Source organism: Emydura macquarii, unplaced genomic scaffold (genome assembly GCF_026122565.2).
Source record: "Emydura macquarii macquarii isolate MOO-44397 ecotype Brisbane River unplaced genomic scaffold, CSIRO-AGI_Emac_v2 contig_2846, whole genome shotgun sequence".
Lineage (NCBI taxonomy): Eukaryota > Metazoa > Chordata > Testudines > Chelidae > Emydura > Emydura macquarii.
Window position 1 is genome coordinate 5,349,768 of NW_027132983.1, and position 18,596 is coordinate 5,368,363.

General features: G+C 36.4%; 1 protein-coding gene across 2 annotated transcripts in view; it reads left to right on the forward strand.

The window, feature by feature from the left end:
* Nucleotides 1-3,739, forward strand: part of SLC6A1 (solute carrier family 6 member 1) — a 104,096-nt gene extending 100,357 nt beyond the window's left edge. For both annotated transcript variants that reach the window (XM_067568046.1, XM_067568047.1), the window contains exon 15: nt 1,253-3,739. In XM_067568046.1, the coding sequence (XP_067424147.1) occupies nt 1,253-1,357 (105 nt within the window). In that variant the 3' untranslated portion in view covers nt 1,358-3,739. The remainder of the gene's footprint in view (nt 1-1,252) is intronic.
* The last annotated feature ends 14,857 nt before the right edge of the window (nt 3,740-18,596 follow it).

Sequence of the window (18,596 nt, forward strand, 5' to 3'; positions counted from 1 at the left end):
AGCTCAGGTAGAAGGAATCAGACTGCCCTGCAGAGAACTCCTAATATTTCCTGCTGACTCCTCCCTGCATTGATCACTGCCATCACCCTAGAGCACCCTATTCTGCTGGTGGCATAAACCATTGCATGTAGCCCTTGAAGTCATAATACTTTGTTGGTAGCATAATTAGAGCTAGTCAAAATCTTTTTTGGAAAAATGCAATTTAATTAATAGCTAAATATTTCATGGGAACTTTTTGATTTTAACAATTTTTGACTGCAGAAAATCAAAACTAATCAAGTTGATAAAGTAAATACATTTCTGTTAGACATATTGTAAATATAGATTTGAAATGTATATAATGTTTCAAGATCATCAAAATGAAAATGTGAGGAAGACTGACATTTCAACTGTTTGTTCCAATTTAGCATGAAAACAAATGTCTAAATATTGGAATTTCTCACAGAATGGAAATTCCATTTTCTGAACAGCTCTGTGATCTTGCTGATCACAGATTCAATCCTGCAAAGCTTTTGCTAAAGAACTCTCATTCAGGACCTTTGACATTACCAAGGCAGGATTATAATTTCAGGTAAGAAATAAGCAACAGCAAGTAACTGAGGATCAGACGTCTTAGTTTTCTGCACATGTCCTGAGTAATAAAAACACAGAAGGGAAGAGAAAAGTATAGTGATCATGTAAGCCAAAACATCTAGAGTTAGACATTAGCAGCTCTGTTGGGTCTAAAGAAATGCATTGTGGTAGGGGGAAAGCTCTTAATTGTCATGTACCTACAATAAACATTGTTTTCTTTAACACACTCTCAAAAGCTAATCAAAGCCATCAAATTACATTTGTGTCTGGCCACATGTTATGCAATAATTGAAACAAGATATTTTTGTTTCCAAAAAAGTATGATTTGCCTAGCAGAGACCCTTTCATCTTGATAAAGCCAAATTCCACTAAAGCACTTTAGTGAAGAATCCTTAACTAAGCGCTTCAGGTTTTTTGTTAATGCACCTTATTCCATTCACGAATAATTCCCATTCCTGCCTTGATTAAGCAGACAAATTCTCACTTTTTATGGTGTTCGTTACTAAGATGTTTAGCAAATGTGACTGCATATGTATTTAAACCTTTGCATCAGCAGGTGGAATGAACAGGATTGTCTCTCTCAGCAGCAGTAGCCAAAGAAAGTTGTTTAGATTAGACTTGAATGAAAAGCTTAGAAATATTCAGTGACTTCTTCTCTCTCTCTTTTTTATTTAAACAGCGCATCCAAGTAATGATTCAGCCAAGTGAAGACATTACTCATTCTGAAAATGGTCCGGACCAAGCCCAACAAAGCAACTCTGCAAACAAAGAGGCATATATCTGAATTTCTGTATTGGAAAGGTACAAATGCTACTTTGGAAAAACAAATAATATGGTTGAATATGACCACAAATTTATGTCTAAGAATATAATTACCTACCTCTAGTGGCAAAAAAAAAAAAAAAAAAAAAAGAAAAAAAGATGATCACCACTTATAAGGGAATTGATGGGGGTATGATCAAACCATTTGTGGGGCTCAGATGTTGAAAGTGTTATGTTTTCGGGCAATCCACAGACTGTTAATGTTTTTATCCTTTCACAATAAGAGTTAACTACCTTGGAATTTGTAAACTGACATGCAGGACATTTTTAATCTCTCTTTTAGCATAACAATTTGATGTTTTGTGCTGATGATTTTTAGTAGTTTAATTATATATTTCTTACAGTTGAATCCCAAGACTGTTATTTCTGATTTTGCAGGAAGTACAATTACATTTGAAAGCTGTTTTTTACAGACAAAGTATTTTGTACACACATGATTTCCAGTGAAAAGTTTGCCCTTGAAATTCATATTAGCAAACATTATTCTTTTTTGGTTCTTTCAATTATTTTTCAGATACTTTTTGTTTAGTTATGTTAAAAACCATTCCTGATACATGGTCAGTTAGACTGATATTTGTAAACTTATAGTATAAACAATTTCTTACATACTGGCAAAATACATTATCTACACTTAGACTTTTAACATTTACTTCCATATAAACTCATAACATAGTCTCTTACTGTATCTTTTTTAATCATTTTATTTCTATTTTTATATCTATGAATTTAAGATACACATTTTAGAAGCAAAATATTTCATTCTAACATTTTAACAAAATACATGGTAATATGAAACTATTATGGGCTCTTACTAAGATTCCCACGTAAAACCAGTACAAACTATTTGTAGATGAAGCCAGGTAATTTATATTACACCATTAACAAGAATATTGTATTGCCACCAAAATAGAAACCAAAACAAAAGGTTAAACATCGAATCATTTCCCTATAATTCTAATTTAGGGCTTTAAATCATGGACAGTTTATTCAGTCTGTTTAAAGGTCTTTCAACAGAGTTTGTAACTAACAAGCAAATTTCAAGTCGTGGACCGCTCTAGCACTTTGAAGACAAATTTTTTATTTTCTTGATTTTTTTTATTGATATACATATTGTGGGTGATGAAGGCATGAGGGAAAGTTATTGCTATAATATGAAAAGCTCCATTATGGGTTTTATTCTGCATTTCCCACACAGCTAAAACTCCCACTGAAGCTAATGAAAGTTCTTCCTGTGTAGAAAATGCAAGATAAGGCCCTATTCAACATTTCTTGTTTGGCAGCTATAAGTAGGATGGCAAGAGTTATGGGAAATGCAGTATTTGATGTTTGATTGTATGACTGTGACAGAACTGTGCAATGAAACATGCTTTTTCAGCAAACTTTTGTGCAACGTGCAATGTTAGATAGCACACAATCTACGTAGAACTACTATGTGAAACACATTAACTGTGTACGTTGGGGTTTTTTTTGTTGTTGTTTTTGTCTGAAGGTGACAAACATGTTCTTGCAATAAGGTATTATTCTCAGAATGTCAAGCACATTATTGTAGAAAATATATATATACATAGGTTGAAATATATGTCATAAAATCATATAAAGTATTGTTTAGTAGCTTCTAAACTGTTTCATACAGTAGGTCAACTGTAAAAATATTCTGAAATCTAAGATACATTCTAAATATCTGTAGCTGAATTCATACCTAAATGCGAAAGTCTTGTAAGTTTTCAGGGTTTAGGAAAAAAATACATACATATCATACATAAAACATACACATGATAATTGTGACTTTCATTAGACTAAGGATAAAAATTCCAACTTTCGCTTTATTGTTTAATGTATTCAAGTCCCATGTTGTTCTAAGAAAAATGCAGTATTTAATGTTTGATTGTAAACAATTATGACAGATGTTTGGCAGATCTGCTCTTTAGCAAACTCTGTACAAACCATCATCATATATAGCACAAAAAATAGTGTTGTAGAACTACTGTGTGTAAACTGTGAATAGCTGTATCTTTTTGTAGTATTTGCCCTAAAGAAGAAAAATTATTGTATGATCATATATGCTTTTTGCAATAAGGAATTATTCTCTGAACACCAAGCAAATCTATCTCTATATAAAAAAATATATATGTAATATATACATATTCTAAAATATATACAGAGCCTGTTTAAAAGAGTACAGTATTATTTAGTAAATTGCAACCTATTCTATGGACCAAATGTAAAATATTTATAAATTAAGATGCATTTTAAATGTCTATAAATGGTGTCATAATTAAAGCACGGTTGTTATGTAAGTTTCCAAGAGTTTAGGGAAAAAATAAAGGTTATATTATACATTAAATGATGTGATGGTGAGATTTTTTCACTAGGTGAAAACAAAGTTTGTTGAGATAGACCATCACACTCTGTATATGTGTATTTAGCCATCAATATGGTACAATTATAAATTAGTCAGTAATTTGCCCGTCTTTGCATAATAACCAATGATAGCTGTTCCAGAAATAGTAACTGTGTTGTATAACCCCCTCTCAAAACAATCATTTATTTATTTCAGGTGTCCTTCAGTAGCTGCCCATTACTGGTTCTTATTTGGAATAACTACTTTAAATCAATACTCAGCAACTAACCATACACTACAATTTTACAAACTAACATTGAAGTACCTCATCTGACCAGCCTTACTGGTAGTTAGGTAGAAACCAGAGAATAAAGGATCCAATTGTGGAGTCCTCACTATAGTAAATTACTCTTCTCCAAATAGTCTCACTGAACATACCTGGCATGAGCCACACGGCCTTGCAAATTGTATAAGAAGCAGGTTGTATCCATATTGGACAGGATTAAGACATTGATTCAGCAAAGCACTGCAGCATGGGCCAAGTCCCATTATCTTAAGTACTTTGCTGAATAGGGGAGGGACTTTAGCATATGCTTAGCTGAATTAAGGCCTAGACAGATAATGGAGAATCTGGCTCAAGGTATGTATTCATCTAAGAATTATTCACCAGAGTAAGTATCAGGCTCGCATTACCAGATCCTCTTTGTAAATAAAACACTATTCCATCAGCACAATTAAAAAAAAAAAAAAAAACAACCCAAACAACGTTTTATGGTGCCCACAAAAAGCACTGTATTGCTCCCAGCTGTGATGCAGCAGTGAGTTTCAACATTTCAAGGACTCTTGTGTTTCTGATGATGATATCAGAAAGATTGATGACCTAACAAAGAAGTAAACAAAGTACTCACGGTGGGTGCTGATCCATTAGGAAGAGAGAAGAAAAAAATCCAAATGAAAAAATTAGCAGTGACAGAAATACAGTTTGAGAGCATCAGTTGTATTGGTTTGTTTTTAAAACCTAAAAAAAGTAAAAACTGGAAAAGCCTAAAATATAAAAACATATTGGCTGTGGTTTTTAAAGTTGAGTTAGAGCTTTGGATACCAATTTCCATTAAAATTAGGCAGCCTTGGAAATCTAAGCCCTATTGTTTAATAGGAAATCATATTTGTATGTGTTTTCTAAGGGCAAGCCATTTATAATTTAATGAAGCATTCTGTCAATTTCTGAACTGAATCTAACTCAAATTAAGTTCATTAACTGCTAGGAAATGTATTTTCCCACTTAGCCCACTAATATCGGAGTATGGCATTTCCCTGTTCTACGGGTAGGATCACACTCAATCACAGGAGCCAAGATTAACTGGATTGAGAGATGATGGACCAAATTCAGACCTGGTGAAAGCAGCAAGCTTCACCTGCTTATTATATTAGGTTTGACTGTCTTCAGTATGAGTATCTGAGGAGGTTGAGCCAGGGAACAGCACTAACTCGTATTCCAGGGGAATTTCTGTGCATTTAGTCATGCATGTTGCTAAGGTGATAGGTCAGCTGTCGGCAACTGAAGTAGGGCTTTAAAGTGCATGAAAACAAGGGGTGAGACTGGTACTGGTTGACAAGTGATTTGCAGTGGTTGTCAGAACTAAAGAGGCTCAGACAGAGTGTTTGAGCTCCATCATCTCTAAGTGTTAAAATAATGTCAAATACATTTCTAAATAAAGTCTTCTCATGCCCAGCTCAAAATGCTGAGTCTTGGCATATGCCTTTGATGAGATTAGATAGGGCTATACTGACCCCCATTGCTGAAAAATTAGGTTTGTGCTTGCAGGCTCTGTCCAAACACCCATTGCAGCCTAGCAAACCATCTGCATGACTAGATCCTTGCATCATAGAAATAGTATCATTGTCTTTAGATCATCCTTCTTCGGTCTAGATTGTATTTAATATAAAAGTAGAAGTTTGTATTGAGCATAGTTTCTCCACTGCTAGGCAGTGCAAGTGTACTGCAGTTATGGATGCATGGTGAATGAATATAGAAGAAGCTGAAATCAAGTCAGCACTTAGTTTATACATTTAAGACATGATCCTGCATACTCTCACTCACATGGATAGTTGGGTGTGCTATGCATTAGTTAGCCAAAGCAGCTTGGTCCTGCTTTGAGCAGGGGCTTGGACTAGATGACCTCCTGGGGTCCCTTCCAACTCTATGATAATATATTTGTTACCCAGACACAGTCCTAATGGACTAATTTGGTTGGCCACGCAGTTGCAGGATTGGGTGCTTTATACTCACTCAAAAAATGTAACATGCACCAATGTCTGAAAGCTGCATTTGTACAAACACAATTACATTGTAGATTCATGAACTATAGTCTCAAAATCAGAGCCCTTTTTGAGGAAACATTTTCCACCCTTGTAAAGGAAATTTGACATCATGTTCTATCCCACAAAAAAAGCTGCAAAAGCATGTGCAACGGGAAACCAACCCTGACTTTCTATCATGATCTTTAGGTCAAAATATTGACTGGCTGGCCTGCACCCCAACCTGGAAGCAGGAATTGAAGAACTGTATCCCCAGGCCTGGCACTTCTCCATTACCAGGGAGCTCTGAAAAACAGTTGTACCAAAGCTATTGCCTACACCCCCTTACTTGACAAAGGTGCACTTCCCCTGCATGAATTAGGCCTAGTCCCAATGGGTTTATGCTCAATGGCAAGGTTGCTGCTAGCTCCATTATGAGTGCAACAGAACAATGCTTTGGAGTTTCAATGTGCTCCTATTTTTTTTTAAAGAGTTTTTTTCCTTCCTTTTTCAACTCTGTCAGTCTCTCCTCACCCCTTTTACTCTTTTTTAAACCAGAGGGAGGAAAATAAACAAAGAAAGCAACTGACTTCCTTTCACAATTTCTTCAAAACATAGAACAACTTTGGAGGGGATGGAGGCAACTTTCAAAAAATTTTCTTTTGAAAATTTCTGGCCAGGTATAATTCTCTTTCACCGTGTTTTTGTGGCCCAGTGTTTTTAAATTAAAAATCACATGGCAAAGGTTACACTTCAGGCAGATAGTAGCAGTGCTTAGTAATGGCTGGATTGCATTGCCAGTGAGTTAAGCATGAGCAAGGAAAGCAGTTCTAGTTTAAGGATATTGAGTTAGCGCTGTGATATTTCCATGTTCTCCCAGAGGTGCTTCCTCTTGAAGGAATCCTGACAGCAATTGAACAAGAAAATGCACATAAGGTCATTTCTTCCTTACAGGACTGCAGGCTGCCCCCAGCGAAATTCATATAGTTGCTTATCAGGAGTGTTTGTTAGTTCAGCTACTTAGATTTTAATTCTAAAATAATGCTGTTATTTTAGCATTAGCAAAAAAAAAAAAATCTAAGCTGTGTTGGAAATACGAGACCCCCTCCATGAAATGCCTTAAACACAGTTATAATTATTTAGTTGGGATAAACTCTTAGGGAGGATAGGTCAGCATAATCATCAGGAAATGGAGATCTATGATGACTTGGCTGCCCTGCATTTGGCCAGGTTTCCTTTCAGTTACTTTGCTTTCATTAATACAACATGCAAAAGAAAATCTAGTTGTTATATTCAACGTTGAAGGGTTGTCAGATGCTGGAGGCTGCTGCTGTGTGCTATGTACTTGTTTGTACTGTTCACCCCTCGGTGCTATGACAACTTTGGATGGGATTTGACACCCTCAATGGGCAACGTTTAGGTGGCTGGACCCTTTAGAGTCCCAAAATCCCAGCATGCATGGAAGCATGCCACAGACCCAGCTAACCTTCGCCCCTTCTCAACCTACCTCACCCCATCACCTTCCATTTCATTCAGTTCTGCTTTGCTTACCACAGTGAAAAGGTGAATCTAGCCGCCATTCTTTATCAAACAGCTAAGACTCCTTTCACCTACCTACTCGTTAAGTGGTTAATTTCTATACACATTTAATTATTAGTTTAGGTAGGTATTTAAATGATGAGCACTTAAACTATTCTTGCTCTCGCTGTGTATGCAGTGGCACAGAAGATGAAATTCAGACTAAGTCCCGGAAAGACTGATCGTGCCTGGGTGGCATAAGAGGGAACAAAAAGATAATCAAGATTGAGAGAAAGTGAAGATAAGAAGGAAAACAACTAGAACTGGTCAAATTTTGTAAAATGAAACTTTTAAAAATCAGAAAAAAAGTTTCATCAGAATTTCCCATTTTTAATAAAGTTCCCCCCTACTTCTCTCTTGCTACCCCCTCCATCACACTTTTTTGTGGCAAAATGGAAAAAGGAAAAATTGGAGGTGAAATGGGGGGAAATTAGCAGCAGGGGAAGGGAAGGAAAAACTGAAAAAAAATAGAGTAAAAAATGTGTAGTTTTCATGAAAAATTACAAGTATACACTAGATCATTCCTCTTGCAAGTCTCTGGGAGTAACATAACTTCAGATTGCTAAAATAAGTTCCCAGCCCCCAGTTTTTCAACCAGTACCGAAGACCACATGTAGGCCAGCTTTTTTCCCTGCCAAAATTTACCAGACAGGAGCTTAAATATCACTTTAGGAAAACACTGTTCACTGGGCAATTAAGTTCCCAAAAGTGTCATCAATCCTTTTCCATTTTTCAGTCTTTAGGCATGCCAACTATCTCCTTCCCATAATGCTCAGCTGCACTAAATACAGCTAAGATCAACGTAAACATGAATGCTTGCAGCAGGCCAGAGAAACCTAGAAAATGCCATGAGTACATTTTCCTCAACCCGAGGCAAATTCTAATCCCATATTGTCGCACACAGTTGGCACATGCTTGTTAACAGAAAAAGCCCCAATCAGATTTTTTCCAGTATTGTCCAGAAATCATAGAATTCTGATGTGTCTGTATTTGATGTCTGGCTGCACAATTAGAGGCTAGTTTTGAAAATCTGATTCTTTGTTTCCCAACAACTAATTTAAAGAAAACATAAAAAAAAGACAGAGGCCAATACCTTTTAAGTAACGTAGGCAGTGGCAGAAATATATTTCTATTTTAACTAGAATAAATATGTTCTATGGAATCACAGAAACGTAGTGTTGGAAGGGCCCTCAAGATGTCATCAAGTCCGAGCCCCTGCACGGTAGGACCAAATATACCATGGCCATTCCTAACAGGTGTCTGTCCAACCTGTTCTTAAAAGCCTCCAATGCTGGGGATTCCAGAACCTCCCTTGGGAAGCCTATTACAGAGCATCTGAAACTTTTATCATTTTTGTTGCTCTCCCTTGGACTCTCTCCCATTTGTCCACATTTTTCCTGAAGTATGGAGCCCAGAATTGGACACAGTACTACAGCTGAGACCTCAGCAGTTCCGAGTAGAGCGGGACAATTACCGCCCATGTCTAACATACAACACTCCTATTAATACACCTCAGATTGGTATTAGCCTTTTTAGCAGCTGCACCACACTGTTGACTTGTATTCAGTTTTTGATCCACTATAATCCCCAGATCTTTTTGAGCAGTACTACCATCTAGCTAGTTATTCCTCACTGCTCAACTTATTCAACAACAATTCCACAATTCAGAACGAGAACAAACATCTGAATATGGTCATAACAAAAAAAAGTTAAAAAAAAAAATCTATGGAGGAAACCAGTGAAAGTTAACACATGTGAGTATGTGAAAGAATGGTCTAGATGTGGAAGGAGGCACCAACCTAGATAATGTTAAGCATGTGTTCAAATCTGCCATTTTGCAAAACTTTGTAAACAGAGATGTATGAAAAAAATTAGAAATATACCTTTAATTCAAAATTTAAAAGTTTCAGAAAAGATATTGAGCAAGGAACTCAGAGCTGCCATTACAGATAAAGAAAATTTATTTCTAAGTATTTTGAAACTAAGTGACTCTCTGAAAAAGGAGGTTTGGAGAGTTACACTATCTACTAATGGAATATTTATTTCATATGTAATAGGTATCGGTGAAAAACTAATGTAATTTCAGAAGAAATTATAAAATAAGTAAAAACCTGTAGTAAGAGAACAAATACACCTTTACAATCTTATAGTGGTGAAAAAAAACCTGTTAAGTAATTTATGAATTACAGGTATTAAAGATAATTTAGAAAATATAAGATTTGTAGTAGGGATAAGGAATTTCTATTTTAGATTTAGAAATATGTTTATCACTAAATCTAATTGGTAGATATCAGACTATTCAGGATTCTGAAACACTGGAAACAGAACCTCAATTTATAGAATTATTCACTGGCATTGGTAAATTGGATACAATGTATGAAATAGAGTTAAATGAAGCAAAGAAACCAGTTATACATGCAACTAATAAAATACCCTTAGCTTTTAAGAAATAGGGTTCAAAAGGAATTGGAAAAATTAGTTAATTTAGATATAATTAAAAGAATTGAAGAGTGAGCCGACTGAGTTGGTGAATTCATTAATAATTAGTAGACAAGAAAGATGGATTCTTATGGTTATGTTTAGATCCAAAAGATTTAAATAAGTACGTTAAAAAGGAACATTTTAAAATATCTCACAGGGAAAAATATTTGGACAAATAAGAGCAACATGTTTTTCTTCTTTAGACATTTTGAATGGATTTTGGCAAATACCATTCGCGCAAGAAAATAAATTGCTATGTCCGTTTAACATGCCTTTTGGAAATTACTGTTTTAAAAGATACCTTTTAGATTATGTTCAGGTCCAGAGGTATCTCACAGAGAAATACAAAATATTTTTGAAAATGTACATGGATGATATAATAATACGAGGAAGAACTTTAAATAATATGGGGAAGAACTTATGATATAAGATTAACTAAAGCATTATCTATCGCAAAAGCAGCAGGACTGAAACAAATGTTAAATTTAGAGTACAAGAATTAAAGTTTCTAGCAGAAATAGTGACCAGTGAAGGATCACAATGAATACAAACCATTGATAATATTGCTTTCCCCAAAGAAAAGGCAGTTTTACAGAAATTTTTGGGAATAGTTAATTTTGTAGGAAAATACATACCTAACTTATCAGAAAAAACAACAGATTTAAGGGCTTTACTTTGTAAAAATAATCAATGGAACTGGGACTGTCAACACCAAAAACTTAAACAGTTTAATCAACTAATAAAAATAGCTCCAGTAGGAAACTATTTGGTAGTAAGAGACTTATAACATTCATTTCAGATGCATCCAAACAAAGTCTAGGAGCAGTTCTATTACAAACATACAGTGATCTATGGAAACCAGTTGCTTGTGAATCTAGAGCTATGTCAAAACCAGAATGTCAGTATGCTCAAACTGAAAAAGATGCCTTAGAATTGGCTTTTGCATGCAAAAAAAATTCACATATTTAGTAGAGCTGCATTGGCAGATTCAGATACTATCTCATTAGTTAATATTTCAAAAAAGGACCATGCCAGACATCTGGAGTCATGTTCACACAAACTACCTTATTTGAAATGGAATGATAGAAAATTAGACCCAGAAAGATACTTTAACAAAAGAGATGGCACGCTCAGTCTTATGATGTCCTGACTAATAGTGGTCAAGTGTATAGAGGAAAGTGGAGACGTTTGCAATGGTTACTTGGAAGACCAAATTCAGCTAAAAGAAGAAATGAATCAGTACAAAAACAAGAGCAGCAAGAAAATGAAAATGACATAGAACCACTTCAATAATACAGCAAATATAGAAGTTAGACAGTCATTGTACCAAAGGAAACCCATTTAAAGATTTATAGAAAACTGTCAATCTAATTCTGATTACACACACGCACAAATTTGTTCTAAATAATTGAAAGGAGATGTGTTATTGTGGTGGGAGCTGACAGTGGGAGGAAGCAGTTCGTTTTAGGTTAGACTGATAGATTGAGCTGAATTAAGATGCTTTGTATATATGTTTACTATATATCTAATGAAGACTGCTGTTAAGTTACTAGCAATTAATTAATATTAAGACTAGTGGATTACTTGACTATAAAACACCACACATTTCACTTTTCTTCATTGAATTTTAGCTTGGTGATTTTTAATTTGTCAATTTCATTTTGTCAAGGTCGTTTTGAATTCTAATCCTGTGCTCTGAAGTGCCTGAAACCCCTTCTCTCCCCAAGCTTGATGTCATCCAGAAATTAATGAAAATATTGAATAGTACAAGATCCAAGACTGACCCTGTGGAACCCCATTAGATATGCCCCCCCACCAATATGACAGCAGATCATTAATAACTACTCTGAGTATGGTCTTTAAATCAGTTGTACACCCACCTTATAGTAATTTCATCTGGATCACATTTCCCTAGTTTGCTTATGTGGGACTGTGTCAAAAGCCTTACTAAAATCAATATATAATCCACGTCTTCCCCCCCCATGCACTAGACTAGTGCCCCTGTGAAAGGCAATTAGATTTGTTTGGCATGAAATGTTCTTGACAAATCTATGTTGGCTGTTCCTTATAACCCTTTTATCCTCAAGGTGTCTACAAATTTTTTGTTTTAATAATTTGTTCCAGTATCTTTCCAGGTATCTAAATTAAACTGAATAGTCTATAATTCCCCTAGGTCCTTTTTAGTCCCCTTTTTAAAAATAGGTACTATGTTTGCCCATGTCCAGTCCTCTGGGACCTCACCCATCCTCCATGAGTTTTGAAAGATAATTGCTAATGGTTCTAAAATTGTTTCAGCTAGCTCCTTATGTACCCTAGGATGATTTCCTGAGGCCCTGCTGGCTTGACTACATCTGCCTTCTTTAAATATCCTTTAACCTATTCTTTTTCCCTATTCTTGCTTGCATTTCTTCCCTCTTCATATTAATATTAATTGTATTGAGAATCTGGTCACCACTTCTTTTTTGTGAAGACAGAAACAAAATAATCATTAAGTACTTCAGCCTTCTTGATGTCATCCACTATTAGCTCTCCTTCCCTGGTAAGTAGAGGACCTACAATTTCCTTTTTCTTTCTCTTGCTCCTAATATATTTAAAGAACCTCTTTTTTTTTAAATGTCCCTTGATAAATGTAACATATTTTGTGCCTTAGCCTTTCTGACTTTGTCCCTATATGGTGGTACTATTCTTTTGTACTCCTCTTCAGCAATTCATCCATGTTTCCACTTTCTGTAGGAGTCCTTTTTGATTTTTCAGGTCACTAAAGAGTTCCTGATGGAGTCATATTGGCCTCTTACTATTCTTCTTATCTTTCATTCACATTAGAATAGGTTGCAGTTTTGCTTTTAATATTGTCTCCCTGAGAAATTACCAGCTCTCCTGAACTTCTTTATCCCTGAGATTTTCTTCCCATGGGAAGATTTTGTTAAATCATCTAAGTTTGTTAAAATCTTCTTTTTTGAAGTCCACTGTCCTTATCTGCTGCTCTCACTCCTTCTATTTCTTAGAATCATGAATGCAAACAACTAATCCTCTAAGCATTTGCATTGTATGTTTGTCAGTGCTGTCCTGTCTGGCTTACTTTTGCCATTCTAAAGTGCAGGATTCTACGCAACAAAATAATTCTAGAATGCAATAAGATGTGACGTTTCTTCCTGCTTCAGACATAAAGGCACGTGTGACTAATAAAAATACTTACTGATTTGATAAACTAATAATGTTTTTCCCCCTTTGTTGAAATTTCTATTCTTGATTTGATTTGAAAAGGCCTTTGTTAGCCTAAAGGGGTTGAGTTTGAGCCTTTCATTAACTGACGTCTTTTTCATGAAGATTTAAATCATTTATGCATTGCTAGTCTTCTGTGCAAAAATTAGTTTAAACATTGCTGTTAAACATGATAGAGCTAATGCTGATATTTTCATGTTTTACGTTTATTTTGAAGATCCTGATTCTATATTCTGTAGGGGAAAAAAGATACATTGAGCAAAACCCCAGCATTCAGTTTAGAGTTGTATGTCATTATAGCATTTTGTTAGAAAGTGTGGTCTTCCAGTGATGACTGAGGCTATGGGCTCAGAGATTCGGCAGCAGTCAACCGGAGATACACAAACTACGCAAAAAACTTGCATAACTCCCGTTGACTTCTGTGCTTCTGTTTTGTGCTCCGTCTTCAATGCACTGCACTGACGGGAACCAAGTTCCCGTCGACACAGCATACGCCACTTCAGGAGGTGGTCTTACTATGTCAATTTCTGGATCGACTGAGTGGGTCTTCACTGACCACTCAGTCGATCCCGAATTTGCCGCCATCAGTGAAGACATAGCCTCAGTCTATGCTGCACACCACTTGCAGTTGCATGTAGGGTATGTATAGCTACATGCCACAGTGAATTGCAGGCTGTGTCCACACTGCGGTGAGTAGTGTCAGTGAAAGGCTCTGGCAGAGGGAAGTAGTTGGGAGCTGACGGAGTCTTTTCACACTGTCTTTCCCCTGCCAAAGTCTTTCCCTGCTGCTAAGCTTTCCCTTCAGTGAGGAAAGACTTTGCCAGGTCTCCTGCTGCAGAGAGGTAGTTGCGGGTCACTACACAGCTAAAACCAGTAGTATAGACAGGGAGGGAGGAGCATTGCTTGGGCAAATAGAGAGCAATGTAGAGTACATACCCGCAAAGTTCAGGAATGTCTTTATTCATCTAAGCAGTGCCTCATCATCTACTACACTGCTATTTATACCTATGCTTGGGGGGAATGTAGTATACGTACTCTACACATCATTGAAAGAAGTGTGCAGTGAAAGAAGTGGTTCAGTGCTTAGGACACTAGTATATCACTTGGGAGACTGGGGTTTGCATCCCTGTTCCACCACAGAATGCCTCTGTGATTTTTGGTCAAATCACTTAGGATCCTAAATACTTTTGAGGATCTGGGCTTTAGTTTCTCTGTACCTCAGTTCCACATTTGGGGATAGGGGTGTTGTGAGGGTAAATACATTAAAGATTGCTAGGCACTCAGTGGCAAATTTTTAAAAGTATTCAAGTATCTAACTGCCAATGAAATCAACAGGAGTTAGGTGCCAAAAGATCACTCAGAACGCTCCTTATAGGGAAGGGAGAATGTGAAATGTATTGTAACTCCTGTTCAGATTACTCTCTGAAAACCTGATTTGTTTCTTCATTTTCCTAAATTCCCTTGGAAATCCACTGCACTGGAGCTAATTAGGGCATTAATTCACATTCAGTGGCATATTACCTCAGAACAGCTTGAAGGTTGCCAAGCATGTCCCGGCCGTTTGTTTCATAATTAAACATAAAACAAAATGAGAATAAAAGAATATGGTCTAATGTGGCCATACAGGTTAGAGTTTCACAACAAGGGTGCTCCACTGGTCAGCGATAAATGGCAAGCTATGATCTCAAGCTTGAGCCTAATCTACTCTAAGCATGAAGAGCTCCAAAGGGCCTGAAGTAAACTTCTAATTGCTATGGGCTAGATCCTCAGCCTGTGGAAATCAGTGTAGCACAATTGAGTTCAGTTTGGAATTGCACCAGTTTATACCAGCTGAAGATCTTACCTAATATCCTTTTGTCTCTTACAATACCAAAGAGAATATTTCCCTACCATAAGATTTTAGAAAAGAATCATCATTCCTTCCTCAAGGAATAACTAAGGAAAATGACCATTAAAGTAAGTGTGCCTGAGGGCACTAGATATAACCTAACCTCATTCCTCGGATACTCTTGGTTTACTGGCATTTTCCCCACCTTGAATCTCTCAATTCTTTCTTTCCCCAGGTCTAAATCACCTGTATAGTTAGTGTTAGTGACATCATAAGGCAAAAATATATTTTAAAGACTTATGTTTCTTCTCATCTGGGACCACAAACACTAAGATGTCCTTATGATAATTATATGGATATTGAAGGGAGTCACTATAGGGCAGAGTTAAGGTTGTTTTGGTACCTTAAAACATTGGAATTTCTTTTAAGAGTAAATTTCCTGGGTTTGGAATGCCTGGCATTTGTGCTAATTATAATGTCTCTGTAATAGTTTTTCACTCTTAAAATTACTGATATGTACTCTCAACCTTATCTCCATATTAACATAGTCTTTGTCTCGAAATATAACTGAACTCTGATTTCAGTGTTTGGAGGCTTGGGAGTTCCAGGTTTATTCTGGTGCCAACCACAACAAATAGCTGAGTGAATTAAAAGGTACCAGGAAGAGTATGCAATTTGGATAACAGGACAGATCCTCAGCTGGCACAAATCACAGTAGCTTCAAGATCTAGCCAATGTTTTTAATATCACTTTTAAAAATTCCATTTTGGGAATAAACTTGTTTGACTATAATTGAGAGCGCATCTATGTAATCCCAAAATGGCTTCAAGGAAAAGGTCATTGTTCTATGTAGATATGGCATAAGGCCAGTGTAGCAACCTGCATGGGAGTTGCAGGAAGCACAATAGGTTGTAGGAGGGAAGAGATTTGAGGAGGCACCAACATGACAGAGCAGGTGGCAATTTGGTCCAAATAGTATGAAGTATCACTCTACAGATGTCTGTTAGTCTGATTCCTCAGAAAACAATTTCCATCAATTTATATGCTCGGTCTCATTGGTGAAAATAAATCTGGAGGAAGCTTTATTTGCTAGCAGGTTTTTTTTTGTTTTTGTTTTTTTTTTCCTTTTCTTTTTTTCCAAGCGATGTAAAACTGACTTTTTGGATCCATGGTACAAGTTTATTTTGATGATATTTCAGGAAGGTGAGTTCACTGTCAGACTTACACTTTTATGCCACAGTTCAGAGCTTTTACAGTTCCCAACTGAGCACCCACATTTGCTGAGACAAACCACCTCATTATTACAAGAGAAAAAATTGTATTGGTATCTCCATAGCATCCATCATCATTCTTCTCTACAGAGAACAAAGAACTATTGCTGAGTGTACTGGTCAATCATTCTGAAAAATATACTTCTATAAGCACCATCTCTTACTTTCCAGGAGCTCATGTGGGTTGTAAATTCATGATAGAGTAATAATAAAGAACAGATTTTACACTAATTTTTCAATCTAGCATGTGTCATTTTTCTAAGATCTTAAGTGGTTAATATTAGGGTTAATAGCAGATCTTCATGCTTATTATTTTGATAGTCCAGGCTGAAGTAATCTGGTGAATTATTTGTGAGTCATGAGTACTTGATGGTGCTAAATGTGGCCAAAACTGCCTTAGAGAAGGACAAGACAGATGAGGCAGTGTCACAAGAACTAGAAATTAATCTGTTTTGCCAGCAATGGTGCTTTAATCATAATGGAATATCTTAATCATCTGTCCTTGGATATAGTAAATACCGGCGCACTCAGTCACTTAACTTTTTAAAGCAAAACCAAGCTTTACATTTGAGTCTGGAATTTTCTCTGCACTAACAGCACTGGAATAAATCAGGCAATACCCAAATTGTACTATAAAAACTCAAACTCAGCTGATTGGCATGTTTGTTACATTGCAGAAGCACAATTCCTGTACAATGCAAGGATTGTCGTGCAAAGCAATGAAGTCTATAAAAGCCAAATAGAGGTGAATTTGAAAGAACTGGGGGGTTGGTTTTATTTTCCAAAAAGGATTTTCAAAAGCCTTTGCAATAACCACAATTCCTATACCATCAGAACTCACCTAAACTTCTATGCAGATGACATCAGTCCACAGAGAACAAAGAAAGAAGAGACCATGTACATGAGAACAAGAAAGTATCTCCACTCCTCTCTCTACATCGTGGGACCTGATATTGTGATACGCTGAGTGCCTCGGATATAGTATCCCACCCTTGTTAACACCAGTTTCTTGATTTCCTCCTTAATGCTTGTAAACTGCCTTCAGACCCGTGGAGAGTAGATCCTCTGGAAGGGTATAGTACAGCAGTGGCACAGTGTATTACATGTCACCCGATAAGTGATATATTTGCTAATAATTGACTTTTCTTATCCATATCTTCCATTTTCATTGATTGTTTTACTGAACTGAACAGATACACTAGCTACCAGAGTTCAGCAACTACCATGGTAGTGACAGATTGTTGTGGAGGCCCTTAGCTGAAAACAGAACACTGACTGCAAGTCTGAGCAGAGAGATTCTCTTTCTGTCAATCATACGCAGTTTACCAGCACAGCTCTTTAGAGACAATCTATATGTCTCACAATGAGCTGCTTCCATCTGTGCTCAGGGTTGGTTTTACATTAAAGGGCAGAGGAAAGGACTCAGTCTAGATAATTTGTCTGGAGGATTCTGATGCCTCCCCAGCTGATTCCTGAAAAGCTGCTGTGTCTTTTGTTGGTGCCATGCTATGTTTCCAAGCATCAAGACAACAGCCAGCTTCTGGATCTTTACAAGGAAAGTTTCATTCCCATACCCCAGAACTTGTGGTGCAGAAAATCATTAAATGACTTGTTGGGTTTTTTTATGTCGTCTGGTATTGCAGTTGATGGTATGCAACTGCCCTGAGAGCCACTCAGTAGTGTTTTGACAAAAATCTTCTCTGAGCAAGACAATAAATATCTATCTAGAGATAAACAAAAGTGTCAGGTTCTGTTAGGGAATTATTTCTAGGTCATTTCAGTTCACTGCACTGTCAAAAATGTTTCCTTGATTGAGTGACCAACATAATTAATCAAAACATTGTGGAAGAAACACCAATTCACACTGAAGGAAACACTAACTTTGTTCCAAAAATGACAGAGCTCAGCATTTTTATTTCAGTCTTAACCAATTGTCATACATTAGCAATAAATGATCTTCATTTCTGATCTTTGCACAGACTTTTGTCTGTTGTATACAAGGGATAATCACTACCACTTTCCAACACTGGCTGCTCAGTCAGTTAAACTGAACTGTACTGGCACCAAAAGGATTACAAAGCTCTATTTTTCAATGTCTGCTTCAGGGTCATTAAATTAAACCTGGATTCCTTTTAACTAAATTTGGGGAGAAACCCAGCTAAGGATAAATTCCCTCCAAGCT